This window comes from Tympanuchus pallidicinctus, unplaced genomic scaffold (genome assembly GCF_026119805.1).
Source record: "Tympanuchus pallidicinctus isolate F22 unplaced genomic scaffold, pur_lepc_1.0 scaffold28, whole genome shotgun sequence".
Lineage (NCBI taxonomy): Eukaryota > Metazoa > Chordata > Aves > Galliformes > Phasianidae > Tympanuchus > Tympanuchus pallidicinctus.
The window spans coordinates 6155859-6182879 of NW_026294745.1; the positions used below are offsets into that span (position 1 = coordinate 6155859).

The 27021-nt window shown below is 43.9% G+C and overlaps 2 protein-coding genes across 17 annotated transcripts in view; one reads left to right on the forward strand and one right to left on the reverse strand.

Annotated features, from left to right (window-relative positions):
* Positions 1-27021, reverse strand: part of RANBP1 (RAN binding protein 1) — a 251354-nt gene that overhangs the window by 116413 nt on the left and 107920 nt on the right. The gene's annotated exons all lie outside the window — the stretch shown is intronic.
* ARVCF (ARVCF delta catenin family member) overlaps positions 1-27021 on the forward strand; it is a 215063-nt gene that overhangs the window by 64708 nt on the left and 123334 nt on the right. For 5 of the 16 annotated variants that reach the window (XM_052690950.1, XM_052690943.1, XM_052690939.1 and 2 more), the window contains one exon: positions 11054-11298. The exons of 7 other annotated variants lie outside the window; for them this stretch is intronic. In XM_052690950.1, the coding sequence (XP_052546910.1) occupies positions 11083-11298 (216 nt within the window). In that variant the 5' untranslated portion in view covers positions 11054-11082. Of the gene's footprint in view, positions 1-6507; positions 6610-11053; positions 11299-22462; positions 22698-27021 lie in introns of those variants that run through there. 4 more of the 16 variants (XM_052690941.1, XM_052690951.1, XM_052690944.1 and 1 more) reach the window with 4 other exon arrangements.

A 27021-nucleotide genomic window follows, 5' to 3' on the forward strand; every position in this document is an offset into this window, starting at 1 on the left:
TTGTTACTTGCAGTGGTGTCAAAAATCTTTATTGATAAACAGATGAATGTAACAAACACTATGCACTTCTATTCCATGCAAGTGAAAGCACTACATGAGTACAGAACACTAGAATGTGCACAGTCAATTGGGTTACTATGGCTTCTTGATTTACCCAGTGATACGAACAAGTCATGTGCTGAACATTATTCTCTGAAGGCTATTTTGGCTGCTAGTGTAACCCTGAAGAAGACAACATGCTTGGCTGATAGCACAGAAAGTACTTCTGGGTGACACAAGATTCCTACTCTGAAGATGAAACAATGCCTTGCACCTGAATGCAGAGGAGTAAATGGGCAGTTCTGATGGCATTGTTTCTGCCCTCAGACAGCAAGGCTCTGGAGGGGATGTTTTGCAATGTGTAACAACAGCTGTTTTGCTGGCAGTGTTAGAGATCTTACTTGCCAAAATCCACCATATGGAACGGTGAGTTTCTTTGAGACTGTCATTAAAATGTATCTGTTTTTCCTGCCCTTAAATGTTTATGCATTAACTGAATGACCGTTCATGACACAAGATGAGCTCAGTACTTCTATTTTGTTCAGATATTATTTATCAGTTCTCAGATGCATGCCTGTCTTGTAGCTCTACAACAGCTGTGGTGTTAACCATGACAAACTTGCATTTCATCCTAAACTTATGAGGGTAAAACGAACTCGATTGCATTTTAAATTTACAGATGCTGAGACAGCAGAGGGTCTATCTGAGCCATCTTTATCTGCACATACGACTGCAGAAAGCAGATTTATAGTTCTGCTCTGAGTAGGTTTCACATTGTGCCTCAGGCTTCCACATTCAGCTTGGTAGGAAAAAAAACCACTTGATTTAGAATAAGACAGATGTTACTGGAGAGAATTAGAGCTAGCGGGCCTCATTCTGTTCCATCCCTCTTCATATTGCTTTAATCTCCTTTTCATTGATACTGGTCCTGATCTAAAGCAATCTGGGGTCTAAATCTGGCTGGTTTTAAAGAGGTTGAAATACCTCATTAATGAGTGAGTAATGCAGTAGGATTGATTGGTAAGCAGCTAATAAAATTCATTTGATGTAGTGGCTTCAAGAATTAAGCATGAATGTTGCCACTTGATCCTTCCTGTCTGTACCAATATCTTCAGTTTCCTTCTGGGTGGCGCAGAAGCCGCACAGCCCACCAAGGTGCATGTTCAGAAGGAAGGCGGGAGAGGTTTGCTCTTTGTTTTCCTCCTGAACGCCATAGGAAAACCACAGGAAAGATGCTTGCTTTAAATATGAGTTGTGATTATTTTGTTCCCTAGCAATGACAGATTGTTTATTGGAGTAAAATGCTAAGTGTTTGATTCAGGTGGGTTAAAAGATCTGTTTCCTTTTGATGCATTTATTTGCGTTAATCTTAAAAGCACTAATGGGAAATGTCTTCATAAACCTTGAGACTGGAGCCCTGTATTACTGAACATTGGTTATTACCCAGGAATGTAGCTGTGCAGTTCTATTAGCCTTTCTTCTACTGTAATCTACAGATCTCATTTAGCTGCTTGCAGCCCTGTTCTGAAACATGAAAGGAAGGAAATCTCTCAGTAGCCTGAAATCAAATTATCTCTGTTAATCTGCATGTAGAACACCCAAGCCCGTGTTTTAAAGGAAAATAGTTCCTAAGTGAAGCTGCACAGTGTGCTTTGGATGTAAGACTTATCTGTTTGGGAGCGGTTTTTGTGGCTTTGGCCTTTTTTTTTTTTTTAATTCAGAGCACTATTTATAACATCAGTTAACTGCTCCTGCTTGGGATAAGTCATTTGGCACATCTGTTGCTGAGCTTTAAGTGCTCACCGCTTTGTGGGGTCACGTTTGATTTTTTCCTCCCAACTGCAATGAGGGGCCGTTTCCCGGTGTCAGCTGCCTGCTGCCACTGCTGCTGGAGCACTTGGGAGAGAGAAAGCAGGCTGCTGTTCAGCTGAACCGCAGAGCCGCCCTGATGGTTGTTGCTTTGCCATTTTGTTATTTTGTCTGTGTTAGAAGATACCACAACAATATCCTCTGTGAAATGATGGTCACAACCATCTGTAGGATTTTCCAGCCTTACTGTAGTATTTCAGTTGTTCCATTTTATCGGTGAGGAGAACTGGTCTGGCTACGGGAGATGCTGCCTAGCGCTGCCTCTGTTCTTGCACTTCAGAAGATGGAGATGCAGGGGCTGTAAACATGGCAGTTCTCAGCTGTAGGCAGCATGCAGACGCTCTGGGTTGTGTTGCTTTCTGTAGCCTTTCTCTCATAATGGTAGCACTTTTACCAAAGTACACCTGGAGGCCAGGAAAAATGAGGGTAGGGTTGTATTGTATAGTGAAATCTTTTAAGTATTCTGTGTTTAAAAAAAAAAATAAATAAATAAAATTCATAATGTAGTTGCAGTTTGTTCATGTGATTGACTTACCTATGGCCAAACATGACTTTGCATGAGTGGAGGCAAGCCTTAAAATGCTAAAGTAAGGACTGGAGAGTGAAGTTACGAAATGCGCTGCTTTTGATTTAGATACCTCTTCTTCCTTGAAATAGCCCTGTTCTGACAATAGACCTATTGATTTTTAGTGGCATTGCTTGCAGTATAGCCCAGCAAGGCAGTACAGCATGGTAAGGAAGTCTTTCTGTTGAAAATAAGATGGACCAGGTCTGTCAATGTTGTCAAGTGCAGGTAGCAGTGCTAGTGCACTGGTAGTTACTGCAACACCTGGAATCTTGCATTCATGTAAGCTGCACTGCTGGAGAGTTTTGTTCTGGCTGTGTGGAAGGCAGTACTTATAAAATGGCAATCTTCTACTGAAATTTCCTGCTTTCTGGTGGAGCTTTCTGCTAGGTTAAAGTTGATGCAGACAGGTGCAGGTTGGTTCAGTGTGGAGGGCCGGGCAAACGCCACGGCAGTGGGAGTTGGGCTGCGGTCAGGGCAGAGCTGCAGCTCATAGCTATAGCTTCTGCCAACAGCAGCTGTGAGAATACTTTGAAACCTGAATATACATGAATCAGAAAGGGGCCACAAAGTGCAATCCATTTTTTAAGTAGAGCTGCTTATTGATTTCAGTGGGGGAGACCTTTGAAAAATCAATGACATGCAGCTGTTTTAGGATGCGTTGGCATGTGCTATAGGGTGTTAAAGTGATTGGCCTGTGAACTAATCAGGCCAGTAGCAATTGTACTTGCAGAATTTCAAGCCACGAAGAAAATGAGTCAGAGCTTTGAGAAGTAGCAGATATGCTATTTGTGTTACAGGGTTGGCTTCTTGATATGGGGGAATAAAGTGCTGTTTCCCAAATGCTCCCAAATGTAAAGTAGATAAATGGAAATTAAGTTCTGCAAACCAGTGATTCTTTTAATGATGGCAATGAAAAAAACGAATGATGCCTGTGTTTTCGTGGTCCTGACTGAGTTTGGTGGAATTAGCACTCAGTGAGGTGGAACAATAGCAGGGGATTTGAGCTGTCACATTCATGTTCTGCAGACTTGTACCAAAGTCTGAATGCAGCCATCTCTGCATTGTCCCATCTTTTGATATGTGTGTGATTTTAAAAAAACTGCTTCACCTAAATGCTCATGTGAAAATGTGGGGGGAGGAGGCATTTGTGCAGAGAACTTGCAGTGCACAGTGTGAACTCACAGTGCATCGCATACTCCATTAAACTTAGGGTGGACACTCAGTGAGCGAACACAGCACCACTTTGCTGTGCTATTTTATGCTTAATTAACACCAACGCTGATCTTCAGGGGAAGTGTGGCATAACGAATGCTCTGTGATTGAAGAATTAAGCTTACTTGGTGCAGACAAGTTCTTAGGGCTGGAGGAGCAAGGGCTGTGCTTCAGCAAGGCGCTGTCATGCTCTTCTGGTCTATAAATGATAAATTTCAGAATGAAATGGAACTTTGGGGTAGAACTACTCATAAGCTAAAACTTTTCCTTCGTATTGAAATATCTTTACAAGGGTGATTTTTGTATAATGCTCTTCTGAATTATTTATGCTATTATATGCATGTAGTTATAGAGGTGTTTTGCATTTCTCTAATTTATTTTTCTCTCCCTTTGGGAGCATGCTGTAGCAATAGAAGTGTATCTTACTAGAGAGACAGAATGACAGTATAATTAAAGCTATGTGGGCCTGCTGCATCATCAAGCCCTGAAAACACTGCATGGGATTTTAGAAGAAAATCCAGAAGAATTTGATGTAATGTGTTGCTATGAAGTGAGGAGTCATTTTCCAAGTCCATAGAAAGACCCTGGTTGGTGTCATTTAAATGTGCACAGGTGAATCAGGAGAGATGAGCTAGAAGGTCTGTATGTAAGTGGCACATTAAGGTGGAAGTCTCAGTGCAGATTTCTGCTGACAGTGGTAGGCATTGGTACAATTGTAGAATTAGCTTTGTTCTTGCAAACTGAGCTTGTGGAGCTTGTGATCCAAAATGCACCTTTGCCAGCAGGTTTGTATCTGTTCTGGGAGGACTTTGTTCAGTGCACTTCTTTCTGCGTGGGATTAAGTACAGGTGTGATGATGCAAGAAGTGCTTTGAATTAGTATAGTTTTTATATATGTATCCTCCATTTCCATATATTTAAATATATATTAGTATATATGATATACTATCTATAACATAATACAACATTTATATATTTTAGTGTATGTAAGTATATACATACATGTGCTTAAATATATATATACTTATATATATTTAAGTACTACTTAAAAGCTGTGTAGAACCTCTATGTAGCTCCTAGAAGAGCACAGTGCATGCGGTGATGTATGTGTATGTGGTTCTGTGCGTGTTGCCAAGCCCAGAGTGTAGTTTGTTCTGTAACTCTGCAGTTTGTTTCTGTGAAATGATTCCTGCTGGATGTCTGGATGAAATCTCGCACTGATGTAGTGCTCAAATATTTTATGCAGACATTTTTCTGCAGTGATAGAACTGGCAAGCTGTAGCGTTCATTGCTGTGCTTTTTAAGATCCAAAGTTCCTTCTTAGTTCTGCATTTCCTCTCCTCTTGCCTTCTCCCTAGTGGAAGCCTTGTCTCACAGACTGCTTCTGTCCTAACAATTAAAAAAAAGCCCTGACCAGCTTTTTTGTTTCTTTTGATGCCAACACAGCGTGTCTGTCTGTGCCTATGAGAGAACTATACTGAAATAGGCTTCTTTGTGAATTCCTCATTGCTATTCATTGGTGGAGATTGTCACGTAAGGGTCAAATTAGAGCTCCCTCAACCAGAGCAGCAGCAGCAGGAGAGCCGCGCTCAAGACAAATCTCACCGTAAGGTCTGAGAAGCAGTTTATTTGGAATTTGTTTTTGCAAAGTATTGCTCTTTTGTCTGTAGAAACTGAATTATGCTTAATTTATTCCTCCTGGTCATTTACTTCAGGTTAGTCTTTCACTCTGCCTTCTTGCTTTCATGTTTGGGCATACCCTCACCACTGTTATTCTATCTAGTAAGTTCTGAGCACAGCATTTACTTCCTTTAGTTTAAGGAAAATGAGTTGTTGCTCTTTCACATGGCAATTCCTTGCCCTTTGAGACTGAATCAATGCAATGAAAGGATCCTATTTCTGGTGATTTGGCAGAAAGATATGAAATGGTGTTTATGCTGGCTTCAGGAAGGCAGACGGTACCTGGTCAAGCGTGAAATCTGCTGGGGCAAAATTACTCTTTGAAAGTGTTCTGAAATATTTGGACCAGAAAAAGAAAGTTTGTACTGGCTCTGTACTTCGTGCCGTGTGGTTGCTGAATGTCTGCAGGTTTGTAGCTTAAAACTGGATATGCTGCTTCATGGAACCATGCCTTTGTGAAATGGATTCTATTCTCTACATTATCCAGCAAAAACAGGTACTGTATTTGCAACCAGTGACCCAGAGAAGTGTGGTGCTTAATGTTTTATGACTAAACAGGTCAGAGATTTACCAAGTTAAATAAAAGACCTAACATCCAAGAGCCTACTTTCACTTGGTTTTCCTGTAGGATTGCTTACAAACAGGCTAAAGAAAGTGACTTCAAACTATTGTGCTGCATGCATTTTCTAGAAAGAAATCTACCCTCTGATTGGTATCCATGAAACAATCCTGCGCTGTTTGGGGGCTCATACGTCAAAAACGAGGCCCAAGTTGTGTGCCTAGATAATTGCTGTTAATTAAAGGGTGTCAAGTTAGATTTCTATGTTGTAAAATGTTTGGCTACAACATCCAGTTCTGTAATGTTCAAACTCAGTGCTCCAGTTTAGTCTGCCCCAGTTCAGCAGACTCTCAGGAATTGCAGGTATTGACTGCTGATAACAGATCACAAACCTTTTTTGATATTATTTTGTAGTCTACAGCAGTCTCAAGATTGCCTCCTTTGAATGTTGTTTCTTTTTCTTCCATGTTAGCATTATAAATAATTTATACAACATGCTAAGGAGAACCTGGGAAGTGACTGTATGCAGAAGAGGCTGTAATACCTTATTAACCAACTCTTTCTTCTTTCCTCTCTTCTAGCTGGTTCTGCTTGAGGCTGCTGTCCTACTTTGTCACTACTTTCCTAGTCTTAGCGAGTGATGTCACAACATCTCTGACATTCAGACCCCAGTAATTCACTAGGTGTGTATCTTGCTTGGTTTTTTCTGCATGCTTTGTGATACAGCATGGGTGATAACAGTCATTTTGTGCTGCTCATCTCTTGCAGCACTTCAGGGTGAAAACATAATTAGCATGCGCTATGCTTCAGTTTCACAAATTATTTTAGTCCCACTTTTGCTTTTAAGCTGATGTTTTTCCTTCGTGTAGAAGCACATAGCAACTGTTTCCATGCATGCTTTCATGTTTGCTACTACAGCTGTCAATTTGCTGTACATACAGGCTTCTTGTTGCTCATCATAGTACCATTTCTTGCTAGCAGGACCTAGCGGACTTAGACTGGGCTGTCCTGTGCAATAGCAATGCTCAGTATTTGGACTATTGGAGCTGAGACATTTCCTGTGTGCCTTGAGAGGCACTTCCCTTTCCCCAGGAGAAGGTTCTGCAATGCTCTGGTAGGCTGCTCTCTTCTACAGCTCACTATAGTATGCAGTTGCTTTAGAAAGGCAGAGCATTCTGAGCATCCCAATTCTGGGATTTGAGGTTCTCAAGGACTGTTCAGTTTAGAAGCACAAATATCAGAGAAACTGATACCTCTATTTCAAGGGCTCTTTGACAGTTATTGATCATCAGCTACATTCTGTATTACCAAAATTAGTGTGCAGAGGACCAAGTGACCCAGGGCGTGCCAGAAGCCCAAGATCCTTCAAACTCGAGTGTGAGCTGGGGCATTAGCAGTGTACAGGCTCCCCATCTTTTGCGTCTTTACACAGGGATGATTTTCATCCCTTTTGAACACTTAAGCTGTATTGACCTATAGGTGGTCATTTGATGCGTTAGTTCTTCACATGAACAGTCAAAAAAAAAAAAAAATAGGTCCTCTTACTTGGCTTCAACTCTAACACAGCACAATAATGTATTTAGAGTCACATAGGCGGGTGGGAGAGGATTTGCTGCTGTCAGCGTAGCCTTTGACACCTCACAGGAAAGTGTTTGCTGTTTTTAGAAGTGCAGCCTAAGGAATATACTTTACCTGGCTGCTATAGGTCTAATATTTTCATTTAGTCATAGGCTTTTCGGTGCACTTTAATTTAGTCACAAATTGCAGCAAATTGCTAGTGGCGGCCTGAGTAACTCATGAGTCAGTACTTCTGTTTTCCTCCTCTAGTCTGTAGTCTAGACTGCTGATAATGTAAATTGTTGAAACCCTGAGTAAATAACTGGGAGTGCAATCAACAGCAAACAAGTATTTATCTGCTAATAAATCATTTGAAATGTAGAAGCCAGTCTTTGTCCAATTGTTCTTAAAAGGCAGTTACTGGTCCTGCTGCTGTTTCTGCATAGCAATTAGGAATTTTATGGTCACTAATTGTACGTCTGAAAATATATGTTTATTTTCAGCCTTATGTCTTTCTTTGTGCAGAGAAAAGAAGCACCACATTTACTGTTGGAAGGAGGTTAATGTTTCATTTTCTGCATGGAGATCTCTATAGCTCTCAAGAGATTTGTACTGTTTAGAGAACCCAAGTTTCTAGGATCTCTCACGTGTGGCATCAAGTTCTTACAGCTCATTAGGAATTTTCAGAATGGGGTCTCTGTCACGTTCTCTCAATGTGACTTGAAAGTTATACGTTAGCTAAGCCATCAGAATTAGCTTCAGTCATTCAAGCTGTTACTGCTTCAGAATCCGTAGTAGAGGAGATGCTTCAGTTTCACATACTGCTCTTGCTAATGCCTTTCCTCAGAACAGAAACTTTCAATATGTATTTTAAAGGGAGTGTGTTTTGTGAATTTAGTTACTGTAGTTGACATCTTGTATTCTTCTCACAGTCCTAATGGTTCATGTTTTGGATTCAGTCCATAGACCTATCCAGCTCACAGGGCTTCCAAAAGAGAACAGCTATCTCATATCATGGTCACATATGAGGAAAAAGTGGTTTTAGCTGCAGACAACAAACTCACTGTGTAATCTGAAGGTCCTACAAAGGAAACTTGCAGTTATATGTTCTCAGGTGAGGCTCAGGTATTCTTTAAGTAGAGAGTCTTTTAAATCCTTGAAATGAAGCTTAATCTGAGGCTGAATAATTTTTAGTGCTTTTTTATTTTTAAGATGGAACTCTTGTCTCCATGAAGAAATGTGGTAAATTGTTACAGCATATTTGATGAGCTCCACAGTGATTACTTTCCACTAGAGCTCAGTTCTGACCTTTTCCTGATGAAAAACCTGGAGGAATGCTTAGGACTCCTATAGTTTGATTCTGCTTCCTTCTGTATGTGGGTTTACCAGCATGACACATAAGCCCGTTGTTTAACTTAGGACAGAAAAGTTTCATCCCACATTGGATTTCTGAGTTTCATCTCAATATCCAGAATGAATATCCAGGATAAAACTCCTGAGGAATCTGTGAGCATGTCTGCACTGCTGGGAGGCAAAGCTGGCTCCATTTGTGCAAAGCAGGGAAGCACAGAAGTTGATATTTGCAAGTTGGCTGCACATCAGACAGCTTAGGTCCAGGAAGCATGGCTGTATTTATGTGTAAGCTGTGCTGGGGCTAAATCTTGCTGAGCTGTAGCAGGTGAGTCCTGCAGTACTGTCCTGCCTTGCATGGACTTCCTGCAAGTTCACTGTTCTGTTGGATGGTTGACAGCATGGTCAATGTTTGACCAGTGTGTGGCATCTGGAAACCCTTTGGTTTTTGGTTTTCCTTCAGGTTATCAACAGGATTTAAATCCAATGCATAAGTAAGAACAGTCTATTATATTACACTTTTGCTTACTGAGCTGAAAGCATGAGAAACTGAAATCATGATGGCAAACATTGTAAAATTAATACATAGTAGTCCTTACACTTTCCAACACTTGGATTCCTTTCAAAAACAACTTTTTAGGAGCTAACATTGAACTACAGAGCTATTGACAGGTTGCTTCCTATGAAATCTAAGTATCTGCTGTGGATTTTTAGTCAATTACTTCTGCTTCAGTGTCTTGTGGGCCTTCTGGATGACTTCAGGAGAAGAGAAACCTCAAGGTTATTTATAAGTTTCCAGCAAACTTACATGATAATGTGCAGTTATCACATATATAGTGAGTAGCTATACTCACTAATAGCTCTCTTTTGGGAATACTGCAGAACGTTATTATTAGCTGCTATGGATTCAACACAGGAAAAAGACCTGATAAATGTATTGGATGTGAAAAAAGCACCAATTCAGTGATGAAATGCTCAGCTTCTGGAAGCCAAGCTTTGGTATCACCAGTGCTCCTGTTAACTGTTGATAGATGGGAGAAACAAAGAATCTCTCTGGTGAGAGGAAGCATTCCTTTTTGATGCACGTGAAGGGATCCTTTCTAGATAGTGTAATTCTTGGCATAAAATTAGTATAAAATTCACTTGGATTACAGGACCTGAAGAAAATTGTACCTCTGTGTGCTCTGCTCCAAAAAGCTGTAGGTATTTTACTAGCATGCAGTAGTAAACCAGTTAGTAGTTTAGCTTTAGTGAAAAGGATTCCATTGAAGCCGCCACTTAATGCTTATGTTCTGTTGCTGGATTTATGCAGTTATGAAAACATCTTAACTGATGCTGGAATGATAGGTCTGTGAATTGAAGGGGAGTTTTGCTCCGTGTACCATAAGGTGGAAATGGTTCTAAATTAAATTCTTCATAACTCTCGTGAAGACAGAAGGCAGGACATACATCACACATCTAGTTCTCTGAATTCTTTTTCCTGCACTGAAAGACAAGCAATCCTGTGTGTTTTCCATTGAAGATGTTTGATTTGGGCTTTTTCATTTACATTATTAGTGAACAGCTGCATGAAGGACTGCATCATTGGCTCCCATGCTGAAATCATCAAGCGCATTTCAACTGCAATTGCACTGTTTGTATTTAAAAATATCTTTCATGTTACGGCATACTCCTGTAATTTAAAATGGAAAACTATTTTCAGCTGCTGTCTGCTAAATTTGGGGGGATTCCATTCACTTGGAAAAATGAATGCAATTGTTTTTTGTACTATGTAGTTTAGCTTCAGAAATGTTAGACTTCTCGTTTGCTGTTCAAGTCAAACATGCCAGGTGTCTGTAGAGAGAAAGGTGGCATTCCTCACCCCTCCAGTTGTCTTTTATATAATTCTTTCCAAGTCTGTTAGTATTTGCATAGTGAGATTAGTTCTGCAAGAGGGATGTATATTCCTGCCGAGCAGTTTTAGCAAAAAGATCAAAGGAATTAAATATCAAGTCTATCCAAGGTGTGCATATATTTTTTCATAGAGAAGCACTGGATTAATTACTTCAGATTGAAAATCAGATCAGTGAAAAGGGAAGTCTTTTCAAAGAGTAGTAGAATTTGCTGCTTAGTGTGAATGCTATTTTGGTACAGTGACTAACAATGTGCATTTTTATTCTTAACCCCTGACCTGTCTCCTCCCCACCCCTTTGCCTAACCCTCTCCATTTGCCCGTGTCAGTTAACAGGCAGGAGCATTTGAAAGCAATCATGGATGACTATGATATCAGGTCTGCTGCCAGCATTTTAGCATCTGTTAAGGAGCAAGAAGCTCGTTTTGAGCGGCTTACCCGTGCACTCGAGGAAGAGCGGCGCAATGTCTCCTTGCAACTCGAGCGTGCCAATCAGCCCGCAGACCGCATGAGCATTTGCAACATTGGCAATGGTCAGCCACTGGCAACCGCCTGGCAGCAGCTTGTCCTGCAGGTAACAGCCTGCTCATTTTACCTGTTGCTTCCGTTCACCTGTTGAAGAATTTTCCATTCCAGAAAGTCGGGGGCATCCTGTTTGTCATTGGCATCTCGTCCCATAAGTTGTCTTCTGGTATCCCGGAGCTGATGTGTTTCATTGCTTAGTTTGGTAGCTTGGGTTTCAAAGCCTTGGCTTGGATGGTGCTCCTGCTTCCTCTTAGCTTGTGGGATAATGGTAAAATATGTGCGTCCCAAAGGGAGATCTTCAGTTTCCTTTAAATTCGTGCCCTTGCTGTAAGGATGGTGATGGTGTGGTGACTGGAAAACACAGCTGAATCATAATCTCAATAGCAAAATTTCCATTAGAAACAGTTGGGCTCTGAATAGGGAGAACAGCATGAAAAGCAGGAATTTCCCTCCTGTGAAGTCTTATTGTTGTGTAAGGAGCACATCATAATTTGTTTTGTGTTTATTGGAATGATGGATGTTTTTTAATGATGCAAACTTAAGTTTTGTGATAGTTTTAGATTTCCAGATACTGTTTTGTCTGACTTGTTCTCTAACTGCAGCAATAAACTACTTCCATCTTTACATTACTTAAACTAAGCAAATTACTCTGACGTGCAAGGTAAGTCATGCAGAAGCAGCAGTACCATTTGTGAAGGTCTCTTTCTGGAGAAAACACTGTTCAGTTCAGAGAGACTCCAGGCTATGGGGATTCTAAAGGTTGCTTCTCAATAGTGCCAGGCAGCTCTACAATTGTACCTGCGCTGAACTGCGTTCAGGCCAGCATTTAGATCATGTACATTAGCATAATGTTCCTATTAATAGCTGCCCTCCTCTGTTCATACAGATGCCTGAGTATGGGACTTCACTTGAAGGGAGCAGTTTGCAATGGTTAGGCTAGAAGTGTGACAGCAGCGGGTAGAAGATGGAGAGGCCATTATCCTTGTGATTAGTGGGGGTGGGGGGAGATGTCCTTTCCCATTAAAAAAAAAAATTACGTAGGCACAAGTTCACCTTCATTTCTTTTTTTCCTGAATGACTGTGCAAAGTGCATGATTAACAGCTTCAGAATGAAATTCCTTGCCCACAGAACTGATGAAGCGTGAGTTCTCTGCAGCTATGGCCAAAGGTCTAACCAATTCCTGGGAAGCTTAATGAAAGAATTGAAGTGACACTGGGGTCTACGTGGCTCTTATGGCACTGCACCTCCTGGAAGTGACACCAACCTGTGCATCCCTGCTCTGGGATCAGGTGGGAGGGCTTCATCAGTTGTGTTGAAATCTTTTGAGTAGCTTCTAAAGAGATAAAACAGTTGGTTAGCTAAATGTGCACAGTTAATATTTAATGTGTGGTTATCTGTAGGAATCTTCATGAAGCATACTGAGGGTCAAATTCCTCCCAAATATACTAGCATTTGTCAGATAGCATTAAATAAAGGATGAAACATTCAGGCTTGTGCAGAATGTAGAGTGATTACAATTTTCTTTTTATTTATTGCAGTCTGTCAAGAGCACACAAATTAAAATCTATAATATGCTCTGCTGGCTGTAGGGATTGCTCATGCACAGATCAGATGCTTCGCAATAGAGATGCTCATCTCTATCACCCTGTTCAGCTTCATGTTGTAAGACATTACAATATTACTCCAGTGGGAGCTTTTCCATTTAGGAGTGGTCAAAGTGATTATATGCAATCTGGTTATTCTGTGTAGAATTTGGGCAAGAATTGGGGGTTATCTCCATGTTATGAGAATGCTGAATAATCTTTCATGATCTCTCCAAACGAACGTCAGTTTTCCATGTTTGGTTGTCAGAATGGAATCCAAGGGGTTTCAGTGACGGGTTTTGTAGTGAGAGCTTTGAAACAGTCTCAGTATTTTTTTGCTGTCTGTAAAGATTTCTCTTAAGAAATAAAATCTTTTTCTATTGGACAATTTGAGAAAAGGAAAGGAGGATGTGGGCAGTGTGCCAAATGTGTAATAGTTTTTCTGAAGTCCTCAGGAGACAAAAATCGAGGCCCTGTTCCAACATCGATTCTAATTGTCATTATTGTTATTGTTATTATTGATACCAGCTTTAAGCTTATTTGCAACAATAGCTCCTCACCCTGGGCAGCCTGTTGAGGGACTTCTTTCACTCCATTTACTGATGAGTGAATTCGGTGTGTTCAGCGTGAATTTCCATATGCAAATGGAGCATGGGAACGTGGTGTGCTCGTTGACATTTGCATATACAGCACAGAGCTCTGGCCATTCATAAGGATATCGGATCTACAAATGGAGGTCAGGGATGGGCTGTCATTGCCACAGGTTTGTGTGTAGACTTGGTATTGAATGAGGAAAGTGGGAGGGATTTTTCTGAAAAGCATCTTGAAGTTGTTTTAATGGGAGACGCTGATTTCTTGGACAGTCTAAACGGATCATAGGTGGTTTGTTCAGGTATTAATTAGGAATAGCAGGAATTATTTCTTAATGAGATTTTTTTTCCCAGAGGATGGGTTTCTGGGAGATACTGTCCTCACAATAAGAGGTGCTAAATGATGCTGAAATGCATCTATTAATATTAATGAGAATCTTTTTAGAGAGAGGAGCGGGCAAAGAATGTTTTCACAGCTCTCTGTGGAAGTCAGCGCCAGCCAGACCTTCAGGCTGCAGAGGTTTGTGCCCCTCTCCCCTTCCTGCACGGGGCAATAATCAGCCAGCTGTGAACAGGAGCAAAGTGCTGCATGTTGCTAATTGCTGTTGAACAAGTGGTTAAATACCACCTATGTCTTGTCTAACTTGCATGGATTTAACGCTAGTTTGAATTACTGTGTGTACCCAGTGATGTGAATTTGTTTTAACTCTAACTTTTGGAAGATGCTCAGCAGAGCACTGTGATGCAAAGCCAGAACTGGAATTGTGTTCCCCAGCTCTCTGCTTTCTAGGGAAAGACTGCAGAGGGTTCATGTGTGCAGTGCTGCAGATTTTGAAGTGGTCGAGTGAAGTGCTTTTCTAGGCTGAGAACCCCGTGGACAAAAGGTCATTAGTTACTTACTAAAAGCCGTTCCTCTATTGTGAAAATGTAATACTTCATGAGCTTTTAATCATAGAGCTCTTATCGGGTTTATAAAAATCTTCTAAAAATCCTTCTAGTTTTTTAATTATGTTCTTAGCTGTGTTTCCTGCCTTAGCCATGAGTGCTGGGGGCCACGTGCAGCCCATCTCTCTTCATTTATGGAAGTGAAAATTTGATTGCATTAAAAAACAGTAGAGATGCATTTTAATTTCTTTGCATTTGTATCCCTAAACTTTGCACTGAAAGAATGTTTTTTAAAAAAATTCACAAAATACAGGCATAGGCCAATAAGCCCTGAGTTGCTGGTGAGTAGCACCTATCATGCATCTTCTACGCATTGTCTCTTGTTGATGATTTTTTTTTTACAAGTTCGGTACATTTTAATACTCTTCATGTGTGAGGCATTTGGTCTAATCCTCCTGGTTCTATTTTGCTTCTTTTCAAGTCAGCCTTCTGCTGCTCTTCACAGTTGGAACTGAAGTTGGAGGGGGAGAAGATACGAAAGTGAGTGTAGGGCATGTACTATTGGAGGCTGAATGCTCGAAGCTGGGATGTTATCACTGGATGGCTAACCATACAGAACATAACTTTCTAATAATAAAGAATATTGTCTTTTTAACAAAGCATCAGACACAAGAAACTTATTAAACGCAGAGCTCCTGAGTTGGTTTAAATTGGCATGGCTTCATGGGTTGTAGAAAAGCTGTCAAAGCTGGGGAGCTGAACAGAAATGTTTGCATTCAAAGACTTTCCCCATTGCTACTCAGAGAGGTACTTTGTGGCCGTAATTAAGCACTGATGTTCTTCAGTTCTTATGTCAATCAGAGGTATCTGTGACTTCTGCCCACAGTGATTTGTGAATTGAGAGTCAGTTTCACGTAAAAGGTGGAAGCTCGTGATGAGAATTGTGTGTGTACATACATACACACGCACACCAGGTTAGGTCAAATTGTGCTCCTAAGAAAATACCTTCACGTTAACTTTTCTGAGCTAGAGTTCAGGCCCGACAGTAACTTTTCTGTGTTTCATTACATTTAAGATTCTCCTTTCGCATGGCGTGTGTACTGTTAGAATTTAGAAAGCATTTCCAGTATACTGGCAGTAAGAACATGGGTGCATTAGCATTGAATATGTTTGAACATCTGCAGAGAAGAAGAAAAAGGATTGTGAGCTGCACCGAGCCTCAGCTTCCTTTCTTCTCTCTCCCTACTTCATACAGAATGCAGTTTCATCCCTGCTTAGTGTGCAAAATTCTATTTAATTGCTTGGTTTGTGGTACTTCTTGGCTCTAGAGCATTTTTTCCTTTGTTATATAACACATTTGGGCAATTATAGGGGACTGACAACACAGAGAAAGGCGTGCACTATTTGCCTTACAAGTAAGGCTGAGTACAGACAACAAAGCTGTAGGTTCATGACAGCTCCCTGGCACTGCAGTGCTATTTCCCATTCCCCATGCTGGTGCCACTGCTCTCAGCTCCCCACCTTTGTAATTAAGCTCCCATCTTCTTTTTCCGTGTGGAGCACACACAGTAGCTGTGCCATTAGTTTGGTTTGCAAATTCAGCACAGTTAGAGTAGTCTCAGTGAATGGCTAGGAACGACCAGGGTCAGGTTTCAGATTCTGTGTATCTGCAACTATTCAAAGGATGCAGGGGGTGGGGACTTGGGAACACGATTCCCATGGGAGAATGAGTCTGGAGCTCTGCAAGAGAACTTGGTGTGGGCTGAGAGGTAACTGCTGTCCCAATGAGTCCCAATGAATCCCAGCATGAAGAGGAGCCAGAAGCTGTTACTCAGCTGTTTTTAGAGGAATGTGATGCTCTCCATGCATGAGGTGTGATCCTACCTCTGGCTTCCACTGTGTTGGGAACGATACTGTTGAGTTGAGCTCGGAGGCTGGAGCTTTTGCCTCCTTTTTTCTGACCGTTGTCTCATCTGTACGAAAGGAGCACCTCCAGGCTTACAGGAGAGTTGGGATCACCTGCTGATAGCTCAGTAGTAGCGGGACCTGGGTGCAGGGAATTCCTGGGCAAAGAACTGCTGGTGGCTTAGGGCAGTGCTGCTGAGCCAGCATGCATCTTACAGGAGTTCAGCTGGAGAATTACTGCAGATGCCTCAAATGCAGTTTCCAAAGTGACAGCGTGGCTTATTACAACCCTGTGAGCTTGAGGAGCTCCTGCTGTTTGCCTTTCTGCCTGGGATTAGCCAAGAGGAATCATAGAACCTGCTTCCAGTTTTGCAGGAAGAATGTGAGAGCACAAAGCTAAACAAGAACAGGGTTGGTGTGGCAGACGTCGTGGTGTGCAGCGTTTGAGAGCCTCTGGAAGATGGAATCGAGTGGTAATCTGTCAGAATTTGCACTTGCTGGTTTTCCTGTTTTTCACTGTAGCTTCTCTCTTTAGGTTGTTCTTCAGTTTTCATGTAAGGCCTTAAATAGCATAAACATGGATACGTAAACAAATGGGGACATCAGCCTGAATTTCAATTACAACTAAGAAGATTTGACCAAATACATCATTCTGTGAAGTTCCTTCCAGAGGGGATTTGAATAGGGAGCACCTAACGCCCGCTTAGTAGGGCTATTTGAGACTCAAATCTGTTGGCGTGCAACAGAATCCACTGAAAATCTGAGGCATTATCTGAGAAATGTTTGAAACGATGTCAGCAAATCTAGTTTGAAAAGCACATCTCAAAGGAATCACTTAAAAATTTAAAAAGGGAACTGAGTGACTGAGAAGGATCCTGTCTGGTAAAGAAGGAATTATCTTGCTCTTCCCAACAAAGTGATGTGTTTTTTCAAAACATAATTACATACCATTTGATACGTTCACATAGACAGGCTGGGAATGCACCTATTAGCACCAAGATGCTTTTGCAGAGTATCTCATCTTCATCATCAGCAGTACCTCACCTCCCTGCTTCGCTTCTCTGAAGTGCATGCTCTGCTGAATTCCAAAGTGCCATCTGATGTCTGTCAGCAGGAGAGCAGTTGAATTGTAAAAAGCAATGGCTGCATTTTCCCTGATGGCTTCAGAAATATTTTTGTGGTTTCACTGGACTTGGAAAGGCTCAACTTCCTTTGTTATAGGGGACTTTTTTATTGAATGATGTTTTGGAAGCAATTGAAAGGCAAGGGTATTACCTTGTTAGCCAAGATGTGTGAAAGTGAAAATAATTTGCTGCATCTGTTAACCTTTTTTGGCTTAGAATATTGCCACCATTAATTTAAAATTATTTTATTTGAATGACAAATTCAGTTTCATGATTTTCCATAGCTTCATTTCTCTGCCAGTAGAAATGTTTTCTTCTAGAACTACAGATAAGCGAAACACATTGACAAGGAGTCCGGCTTGCAGCATGCACCTATTCTCTGCACGATGTGTGAGACTTGCAAGATCGGGCAGCGTATTCCAAATCCTCACAGAACCTTTCTGTACCCTCTGTCAATTCTTTGACGAGACTTTGCTGTCAGCACGGGCTGTGATCTGTGCACGTGCCCTCATCCCCATCAGGCAACAGAAGGCTGTTGGTCCCTGGGCGCCGTTCCCTCGCAGATCCCCATGCTGCAGCTGCCGTGCTTTGCACAAACCATAGGAGTAGTGTGTGAGCAAAGTGGTGGTTTTGGACCCAAAGGCTTTTAAAACCAAAAGTTTTCTTCAATTCCATTTCTGCTGCTGTGGGTATCTATATACTCCTGAGAATTTACTCAGAAAAAGAATGGCAGTTGGATTGCAACGTTGCTGGTAAAGGCTGAGCCTTTCATTACTTCAGGACGTGCTGCTCATGGCTCTGTGAGGCTCTTGCTTCCTTTGCTTCCTTTGCTTTCTTCTTCGTGGCCGTGGAGTCGCTCACTGAAGTCATCAGAGTGACTGAGAGCAGAACGGCCAGAGGTGGCCATGGGCAGCCCGGGGCTGAGCGCCAGCTGTAATGATAGCCTTCCTCCAAGTGAATGTCAGAGTTTATGCTTGAGGTGTGTGTGTATATGCGTATATAAAAGCTGCTTCCCATTTCTAAGCTATCAAATTACTAGCTGAAGAGGTTATTTTTTGAGCCATAGTTGTGGTGACTGGGAGTGCTATAGGTTACTGCCTGAGCTCACTTTAGGCACTGAAGCAGCGTGTGCCTTTCACTGCTGGTGGAGGAACGTTTTTAGAGTTCTGTAGTTAAAAGACTGAGAAGAGCTCCACTCTCCTTGTTTCTGAAGCAGCTTGATTGGCGCTTTTTTCTTCTTGCAGTCTTATTCTCTATATGCAAGTATTTCAAGCATAAGAATGCTTCTCTGGAACTAAATGCCATACACGAAGACCTTGCTTCTCTCTTCAGGAAAGAAGAACCCAAGCATGTTCAGGTTTTGGTTTGAGGAAGACAGTAATTATTTTGAAAAGGATCATAAAAATGAGTTGATTGCATAGGCATCTATCAGTCCTGTACATTAATGAGAAACCAGTCTTTTTCCCCTCTGAATGAGAGAATGCTGTACGTTGATCTTCTGAGCAAGTGACTGTAATGTTCAGCTCGAAATGTGGCACAAATCATCTGGAAAATCTGAGGGCAGGGAGGGGAGGAATAAAAAAATCTCAGGAATGAAAGATGAGCAGTGCTGGGTTTTCATGCTTTGCAGTGCCTTTGTTTTCCTTTCCAATAACTACAATATGGAATTATGGCCACAGCCCCAACCTTAAATCTGATTTTTTCCTCGCTGTTGTCATTCCTTTATAAATGTAATGCTATCTTAATTTTTTTCTTAAAACTGGAAGTTATTTTTTCTATTTTTAGTCCTGTAAGATGTAGTTGATTCTTATCTAAGTGAAGCTGCTAGGCAGAAACATAGGGCATTCATTCGACTGCAACCTATATGTGGTGACATGAGGCTTCCTTTGTCCTTTACTTCTAATGCAAGCAATGCTGTTGCCAGACTGCCCTTGTTCTCATGCTGTCATATGACAACTTGGATGAAATGGACTTGACTGATATTAGATGTAGCAAGATGGAAGCTGTTTGTTTCCAAGTGACAATGCTTTGAACTCACTGAAGTACCTAACGTTGCCCGCTGCAGAGTGTGGCTGTGGCTTCTTTGTCATTTTGGTCTTCAGCTCTGTGATGCTTTAGACCTTCTCTTTAGCACTGATGTGTGGAAGCCTCCTTGCCCTGAATGCTGCCTCCTCCCTGATGAAGGCTTCATCTCTGTTTCTAACCTTGCAATATGAAAGCAAAAGGATTTTTAAATGTTACAAGTGCCACGGTGGTTCTGTCTTACAAGAGTCATGCAACAATTTGGGACCAAGTATGGATGCTTTGAAGGGATCAGTGGAATTTTTCAAACAAAAATGATGGAAATAACAGTGAGAGATTACAAAATGCACGTTGGGAGTAAAAATTCTTGTTTTCATCTGCCCACATTAAAATAATCGCAGTGTGGCTCAGTGACACATCATGGTGTGCTGTTCTTTAGTACTCTCACTTACCTTGTATATTTGTGGCATGGAATCCCTAGAGCAGCAATAAATACAACCTTGGTGTGCAAGGTACCCATGTGAACAGAAGCTGTCTGATGCTGAGAGCTGCTGTGGGTGCTTTTGCCTCTATGGTTACCTGGAATTCCTGATTCATCCTGTGACTTCTGGCTCGGTTGGTTTATGGGTGTTACGTATCGCTGGGCCGTATGTTATGTTTCCAGGCAGAGCTGTAAACTGTTTTGGTTTCAGTGCCCCTGAGAGCAGATCAAACCATAGTGCAGCACTACTGATTTAAATTTTTTAAGGGTAGTGGGAGAAAATGAAAAGGAGAACTTGGCCCAGATACTGTGCCTGTCTGTCTTACAGAAGATTAAAGCTCTTCCTACCTGTGTGCTTTATTTCTCCGAGAGAGAAAAGACAGTTCTCAGCCTGCTTTGGGCAGTAGGAAATGTGATAAATTAGGAAATTAAAGTTCAGTTGAAAAGGGGAGTGGGGAGGGAAGGGGGAACTGTGGGATGTAGTCAGCAGTTCGGTACTGATGGATGGTGTGTTTGTGGCCAGAATTTGGAAATTGAGTATCACCTCAGGGATCTAATCCATAACTCTATTTAGATAATTAGTTACTTGAGTATTGCCAAGCCCCAGCATTCAGAAGTATTTGAGCTCCAAAATACTGCAAGCTCATAAAAAAAAAAAAAAAAAAAAGTTCTTTGCTTAAAAAAAAAACAACAAAACTTCGGTTTTGAGTGAGAATATTTTAAAGTTTACCTTATAACCAGATGGCCTCCCAACATCTACTGCATAGTGGGGAGGAAGTTATTGTTCTCAACTCAGGAAGGTGGGACTTCAGACTTCAGCAGTGCTAATCTTGCAGGCTTGCAGATGTACCGGGGGGTTTGCAGTGTGAGAGAATTGGCAAGTCTGCCCAGGAAGGTTTTTGGTTTCATCGTTCTGCATTCACACGTGGTTGCCACAACGCCCTATGGATATAGACTTTGTAAGGTTTTTTCTTTGACAGTGTAAGGAGGTCTGGCACATGTCCACGTACATGCCTAAATTGAATGGTGCTTTTCTGTGCCAGCATGGCCTCAACAAAAGTGGAGCTCTGTTAGTTAGCTGAAGAATAGCTGGGTGAGGAGGAGGGGGAGAGCTGTGCAAGTACAGGGCACCGGGACAAAATGCATTCCTTCTGCTTTGCTTTGACTTCTAAGTATTTTAGTGAGGGCTGCTACCAGTTGCATCTGAGTTCTCTGTCTTTAAGATGGACTTATTTTCTGCCCACGATGGCAAATACTTTATTGCTTTTGTCAGCCTTTGTAACGCTGAACCAAACTGCCCAGGGCTGGGTAATGCAGCTCTGCTGTCTTCTGCCCCTCACCTGCCCAACCTTGGCTCCGGTGTTCAGCTGGAACTCTGACCAGGGCTGTAATAGGAGAGCTGCAATGAGGATTAAATGTCTGACACGTTCCTACCTGTGTTAAATGTCATTTTTTCATGTTTATCTGGTGAGATTTGTATTAATTGATGCATTAATTGCACTGATGCTGGAAGTGTGTTTTAGAATTCTCAGGGACTGCAAAGCTAGGATGAAAAGGCCCTCTTCTGCTAAGGTGCCTGTTCTGGGAATTACAGGAAACTCCCTTGTGCTCCGCCTTCCTTTCGTTCTTTTGGCTCCGACCATCCCTGTTTTCCAGGATAGTCTCTAATTTGATTCCAGTAGCTTTCAGTCCCTAATTACCCTTCTTCAGCCACCAGCTGTTATAGGCTTGGATTTATTTATTGCTTCGGTTTGCTGCTGGAGCCCCGGTATAATCGAGCAAAACCAGCCCTACTCTGGGCTCGGGGGGCTGCAGCTGGAAGGCGGCACCCCGCGCAGCGTTCAGCGCTGCCCGCGGTCGTTTCGTGCCCTCCTGCCCGTCCCGTTCTCGCACCGCCCGCCGTCTCCGTACTTATCAGTACGTCTCCTTTCTGCGGTTTCTCAGAGAAGGCGGAAAGAAGGATTCCAGCCTAGGACTGGACCCTTAGGAAGGCTCTCTTCCATCTCCGTGCTCGCAGCCCAGCAGCAGCACGGGGCTGGGAGCTGCCGGCAGGGCGTGCGGCTCCGGGGCGGGGGAGGAAGGTGCGGCACAGCTGGTGCTCGTTGTGCTAACGCGTACTTCGGCGAGACGGCATCTTCACGAACGCGGGCCAGGTCTGCGTGCAGGTGAACGGTTTTAAGAAACGAGGCCAGCCGCGCTTGGAGCCGTCAGCCTCACTTTCTGTGCAAGGTCCGAAAGGGAGGAAGCCGCTATTGCAGACGACCTTCCAGTGCCGCTGCTGCATTAGGAATGGCGTTAATCTCCGAGCGGGGTACGAAAAGTAAACGAGCCGGGGACTTTCCTTTCTCGTGCCTCGTCGCCAGCCGTCCCTCTCGTGGAAGATGCGCCGCGCTCCCCGGCACGCGGCCGCCGCTCGCTTTCCCCCTTTGTCTCGCGCACGCGGCAGCGCGGCTCCCCGGCGGCGGCCCGGGCCCGAGGGACGCGGCTCGGCTGGGGGCGGCCCCGCCCCGCGCCCCCCGGCCGGGCTCTCGCAGCCGTCGGGCGTGGCCCGGCCCCGGCCGCCCGTCGGTCCCGCCCCCGGGGCCCGGGCGGCGGGAGCGGAGCCGCGTGAGCGGGGTTCCCTCCCCTCGGGGCGGCGGCGGCGCTTCTCCGCGGGGCTCTTCGCCCCGGATGGGCTCCGGCCGGAGGGAGGCAGCCGCTCGGGTCGCGGGAGGAGCGAGCTTCGCGAGGGAACGAGGCTGCGGAGGCGGCCGGAGCGGGAGGCTGCGCGCTCCGAGGGGTCGTGGGGAGCGGGGCGCGTCCGTGCCGGGGGCGGTGCGGCCGGCGCCGCGCATCCATGCCTGCGGAACTCGAACGGGTCAGTGCGCGAGTCGCGTCCTCGCGGGGCCGGGGGGACGCCGGGCTGCTTTTTCCAGCCGAGCGTTCGGGAGGGGTTTTGCCACTGCCTGTTGTGCTCGCTGGTAAAACGCTGGAGAAAGCCAACTGTTGTTTTCTTTGACCTTCTCGTCCCGCTCAGCAGATCTGGGGAACTCTTTGACGTAGAGCAGCTAGGAATAGCGATTTTGGAAAAGGAAAGGCTGGCTATTGTGCAGTGCGATGTGTTTGCTTTTCCCACGCGGCGCTCTTTGATTCTGTTGCTGAACATAGTGGGAATATAACTTCTATTTCTTGCATAAACGTTATTTTAAACTGCTATGGTAATAATGAACTTGGTGGGAGATCTCAGATGTCCTTCTTTGCCTTGGGGTGCCTTTGGGCACCGCAGAGTGAAGCTGGGGCAGGCAGGTAGGTAGCAAGGCCAGCCGGCTGCTGTGTGTGCGGGTGCTCGCTGCGGTGACCCCACAGCTCCAGCTGGTGCTGGGCTGCTCCGTTGAGCGTAGGTGACAGTGGGGGGCAGTTGCTACAGACTTCTTTAAGTATCCTTTTTCTTCTCTCCTTTCTTCATTTAAAATAGCGTGTTTGGGGAGAGGAATGTAAAACATGCTGCTGGTGCGTCCCTGGATTTAAGTTCGCTGCTCTGGAGTTGTTGGAGGTGCTTCAGCTTGCTTTAAGCTTGCTGCGCACTGCTTTTCCATCCCGGCAGCAGAATGCTGAATTGTTTCTTGATGCAAATGGGATACGGGTTTCTCTTCAGAGGAAAGCAGCCCTTTCAGCCAGGCCCCTCTGTGCTCACTCCCCTTAGATATGATGGTGGCGGCTGTCCTGCCCGCTGGGGGCCCGGCTTGGTCGCCTGCATTGTGTGCCATTTGCGTCCCGCACCCTGCGTCCTTTGGGCGGAGGGCTCTGAGCTGTGCAGGACCTGCTCCTGCTGCCTGCCTGGGCTGTGTAGGGCCTGCCCTGAGGTGTGCGGTGGCACGGCACAAGCTGCTCGTTTGGTGTACCTGGATGGGTGGCAGCTTTGGGGGATTTCTTTCTTTTCTTTGAATAAAAAGCAGAGGACAGAATGCTAACGGCGTGTTTGATGCCTTCTGCTCTGCACACAGAGCTGTGTTCTCATCTTCTGTGCTTTCTGTGTGGATAGGAGGAGAAGCTTGAGTGGTGCAAGATTACCGTTATTCACTTCAGGTCATGCATTGCAGTTAATTTGTAAATTCTTCTTCCACATCAAAACAACAACAAAAATGCCTGTGGTTTTAATTTTCATGCCGCTTTCACAGCTGAGGGTGAGACAGAGAAGTGTTACTTTATCTTTTCTGGTGGAGGATGGGTTCTTGATTTATTCTGAGGCCTTTCTGCAGCATAACTGATCGAGTTGATGCTGCAACAGCATATTAGAGAATGGTTTGCTTAATGAAAGGCAGCGGTTCTAAACTGTGTTGTCAGAGAAATTTATTGTGTAGTTACAGAGCCTTTAGAAAGTAATTTTTTAACTTTAACGATCACAATTAAGTAAAATTAAGCCGAATGGATAAATGGTTAAGGCAAGTGGCAATCCTACGCAATCCATATATACAGAGGCTGAAGGGATTTCCATCATGTCAACTGAAGACTCAGTGCCTTTAGAGACTCCTCACATCTAAAGCTTGAGCTAAGACAATTGTTGATTGTAATTAAAAAGGAGCAGGTGTGACTTCCAGCTCTCCTCCAGACTTCAGCTGAGAGCAGCCACAGTTCTGCGCCCCAGAGCAGCATTGCACCTTGGAAGCCTGGTGGAGCAAATGCAGACGGAGAGCCGGTTCTTGTGGCTGCAATGGGAGGGCTGGCATGTCCTGTGCTCTGCCTTGGCTCTTCCCTCTGCTGCTGCTGGCTGTGGATGGAGATGCTGAAGTTTGTCCATGCACGCCTGGAATTCTTTAGTCTATCTGTACAGAGTTCATGAAAATTGGAATTTTCTTGGAGTCTGTAACTGCTAAAATGTGCTTGGAGTACTGTATGACGTACAGTTTTGATCTGGTCCTGAAACTTCAAATGCTGGCTCGCCTTGGGGCTACAAAGTTGTGAAGGGGAAAGGAGTCACCTGGTGACTTTTGGTGAAAATTGTTCAGTTCTGTTATTTCTGCTTCAGAAAATACTTTGCAAACATGACTAATTCATGTCCTGAGCCCAGTCAGCTGCCCTTCCCCAGCACCTTGTCCTGGGAGCATTCTGCTGGAGGATGATGCTGATGTGAGCAAGCGTGGAAGCTTGGAGCTGGCAGGATGAAAAATGGAGCGGTGCGTTGGCGACTGGCCTGGTGGGATCTGTGTCAGCCGTGGAAGTCTTGGGGAAGATGTGTTCTTGGAGGTGCGACGTGTGACAGCATCGTCACCAGAACTGCTTTCTTGTGAAAGTGCTGACGTGAGCTGTTGGACACAAGGGTTGGTGTGTGTGTGAGTGCAGCCTGTAACAGCACGGCGCTCGGTGCTGCCTCCCGGCTGCCCCAAACCACCTGTCCCAAAGGCTGAGGGGCTGCGCCGGGCTGACCACGAGGTTTGCTTCAGTTGCACCGCAGCTGCTAAAAATAAAAGCTTAAAGAAAAAAAGAAAGGTGTGCACGCGAAATGTCATCGTAATGTAGGAATGGCTGTTGCTGTAGATAAAACGGGGAAAAAAAGGTGGTGGTAACCGTTGGAAGCTGCCTGCGCAGGGTGCCTCTGACTTGTGCCAGGAGCTTCTCTGGGGGTCTGGCTCTGCCATGGATGGCATCCTGTGTCATGGAGCGGGACGGGGCTGCTGGGCCGGCGGGTTGTGGCTGCAGCACAGAGAAGGAAGTGGGCACTGCGGTGCCTGTGGTGGTAACAGAGTTCAGATAGTAGGAGGTGGTGCTTGGTTTACGTTGAAGGGTTTTATTTCTAGTGAAAAATGGAATGTAGAATTGTGTGCGTAGGTTTTCTTGTGTTTTTGTTTTGCCTTTTAAGGATGTGGGGAGCGGCTGATTCCTCCCCGTGCCTCAGCTGTGGGATACAGAGTGAGAGGAGTGGTTTAGGAGTGAATGGAGTCCCTCAGTCAAATCCTGAGATTAGACAATGTTTCAGATTACTATTTAAAGGAAAACTGAAACTCAGATAGCTCTGATTTCACCGTGTCCTTTGTGCCTCACGAATTTCATTAGGTTGCAGCCCAGCTTTGTTGTTCTTTTAGTCACTTGTCTGCATGCCTGAGCAGTGAACAAATGTAACTGTACCTGGGAGAAGCTTTACGAGCACATGGGAGCTGAAGTCCTTCTTTCTGGGCACAGCTCATAATCTTTTGTATCTACAAATGGCAGGCGTGATCTCTTCTGTCTCACTGAGGGTGGTGTTGCTATGGACTCGGCGTTCCCTGTGCACTGCAGTAATGTGAAAATTCATTACTTCCAATGGTGTTTTCTGTCCCTTTGATGAGTCAAGCCCACACCTGCTTACAGGAGGAAATTGAAATGCCTGAGTTTTCCCTTTTGGCTGATCCCACGCAGCTATCCTTCACATCGCCGTCTCCTCTTTGGCATTCAGAAAAATAAAGTAAAAATTCTTCTGAGTAGACATGGGGAGTGTTTGAGCTTGGGAATTTCTGCCTCTGCAAGCTAAATCACTTGGCACAGCTCTGAACTTTTATTTTTAGTAAAACTTCCAAGCCGACCTATTGTTCAGAGAAGGAGATGTTCCTGGAAGCCCAAAATGGAACTAGAAAGTGGGGGCTTATTTTTGTACCATACGGAACGTATTTGCTTGCAGAGCTGTGGCTACAGCAATGCAATTTGATTTAAGCAGTGTAGCTTTAAATGCACGTAGTGTAACAGTGATTGGAATCATGCTGAACATTCAGAAGATTTTTCATCTTGCAGGCTTGTCATTCATTCTGGAGCTGTGAGATGTGGTATGGTCCCTCTGTGGATGGTGGAGCCCTGAGATGTGAATGATTCCATGGACGATGGGGATTATTCTGCTGTTTGAATTGTAAACTCTTTCAAATTGTTTTAGCAAGTTTTGCATCTGAAACCATCTGCATTTCTCTTTGATTTAATAGTTCTCAGGGAACTCGGTGTTAAGGGAATAAAGGTCCTTTTGGCTTCCAGGCATAGTGCAGTGTGGACCTGAGCTGCTTTGTTTTGTGGTGCATTTAACAGAGTGTATCAGTGTTTGTACCAGAAAGCTGCAAAGGCTGGAGCTTTCCAAGCTTAAATGAGATAGAGTTGTTTGATTAGGGAGTTTAATACAGGCTGTTTAAAGTAGGCTTGATGTGAAAACTGGTGTATAAGACTATATGTTGTATTTCACATGGTAC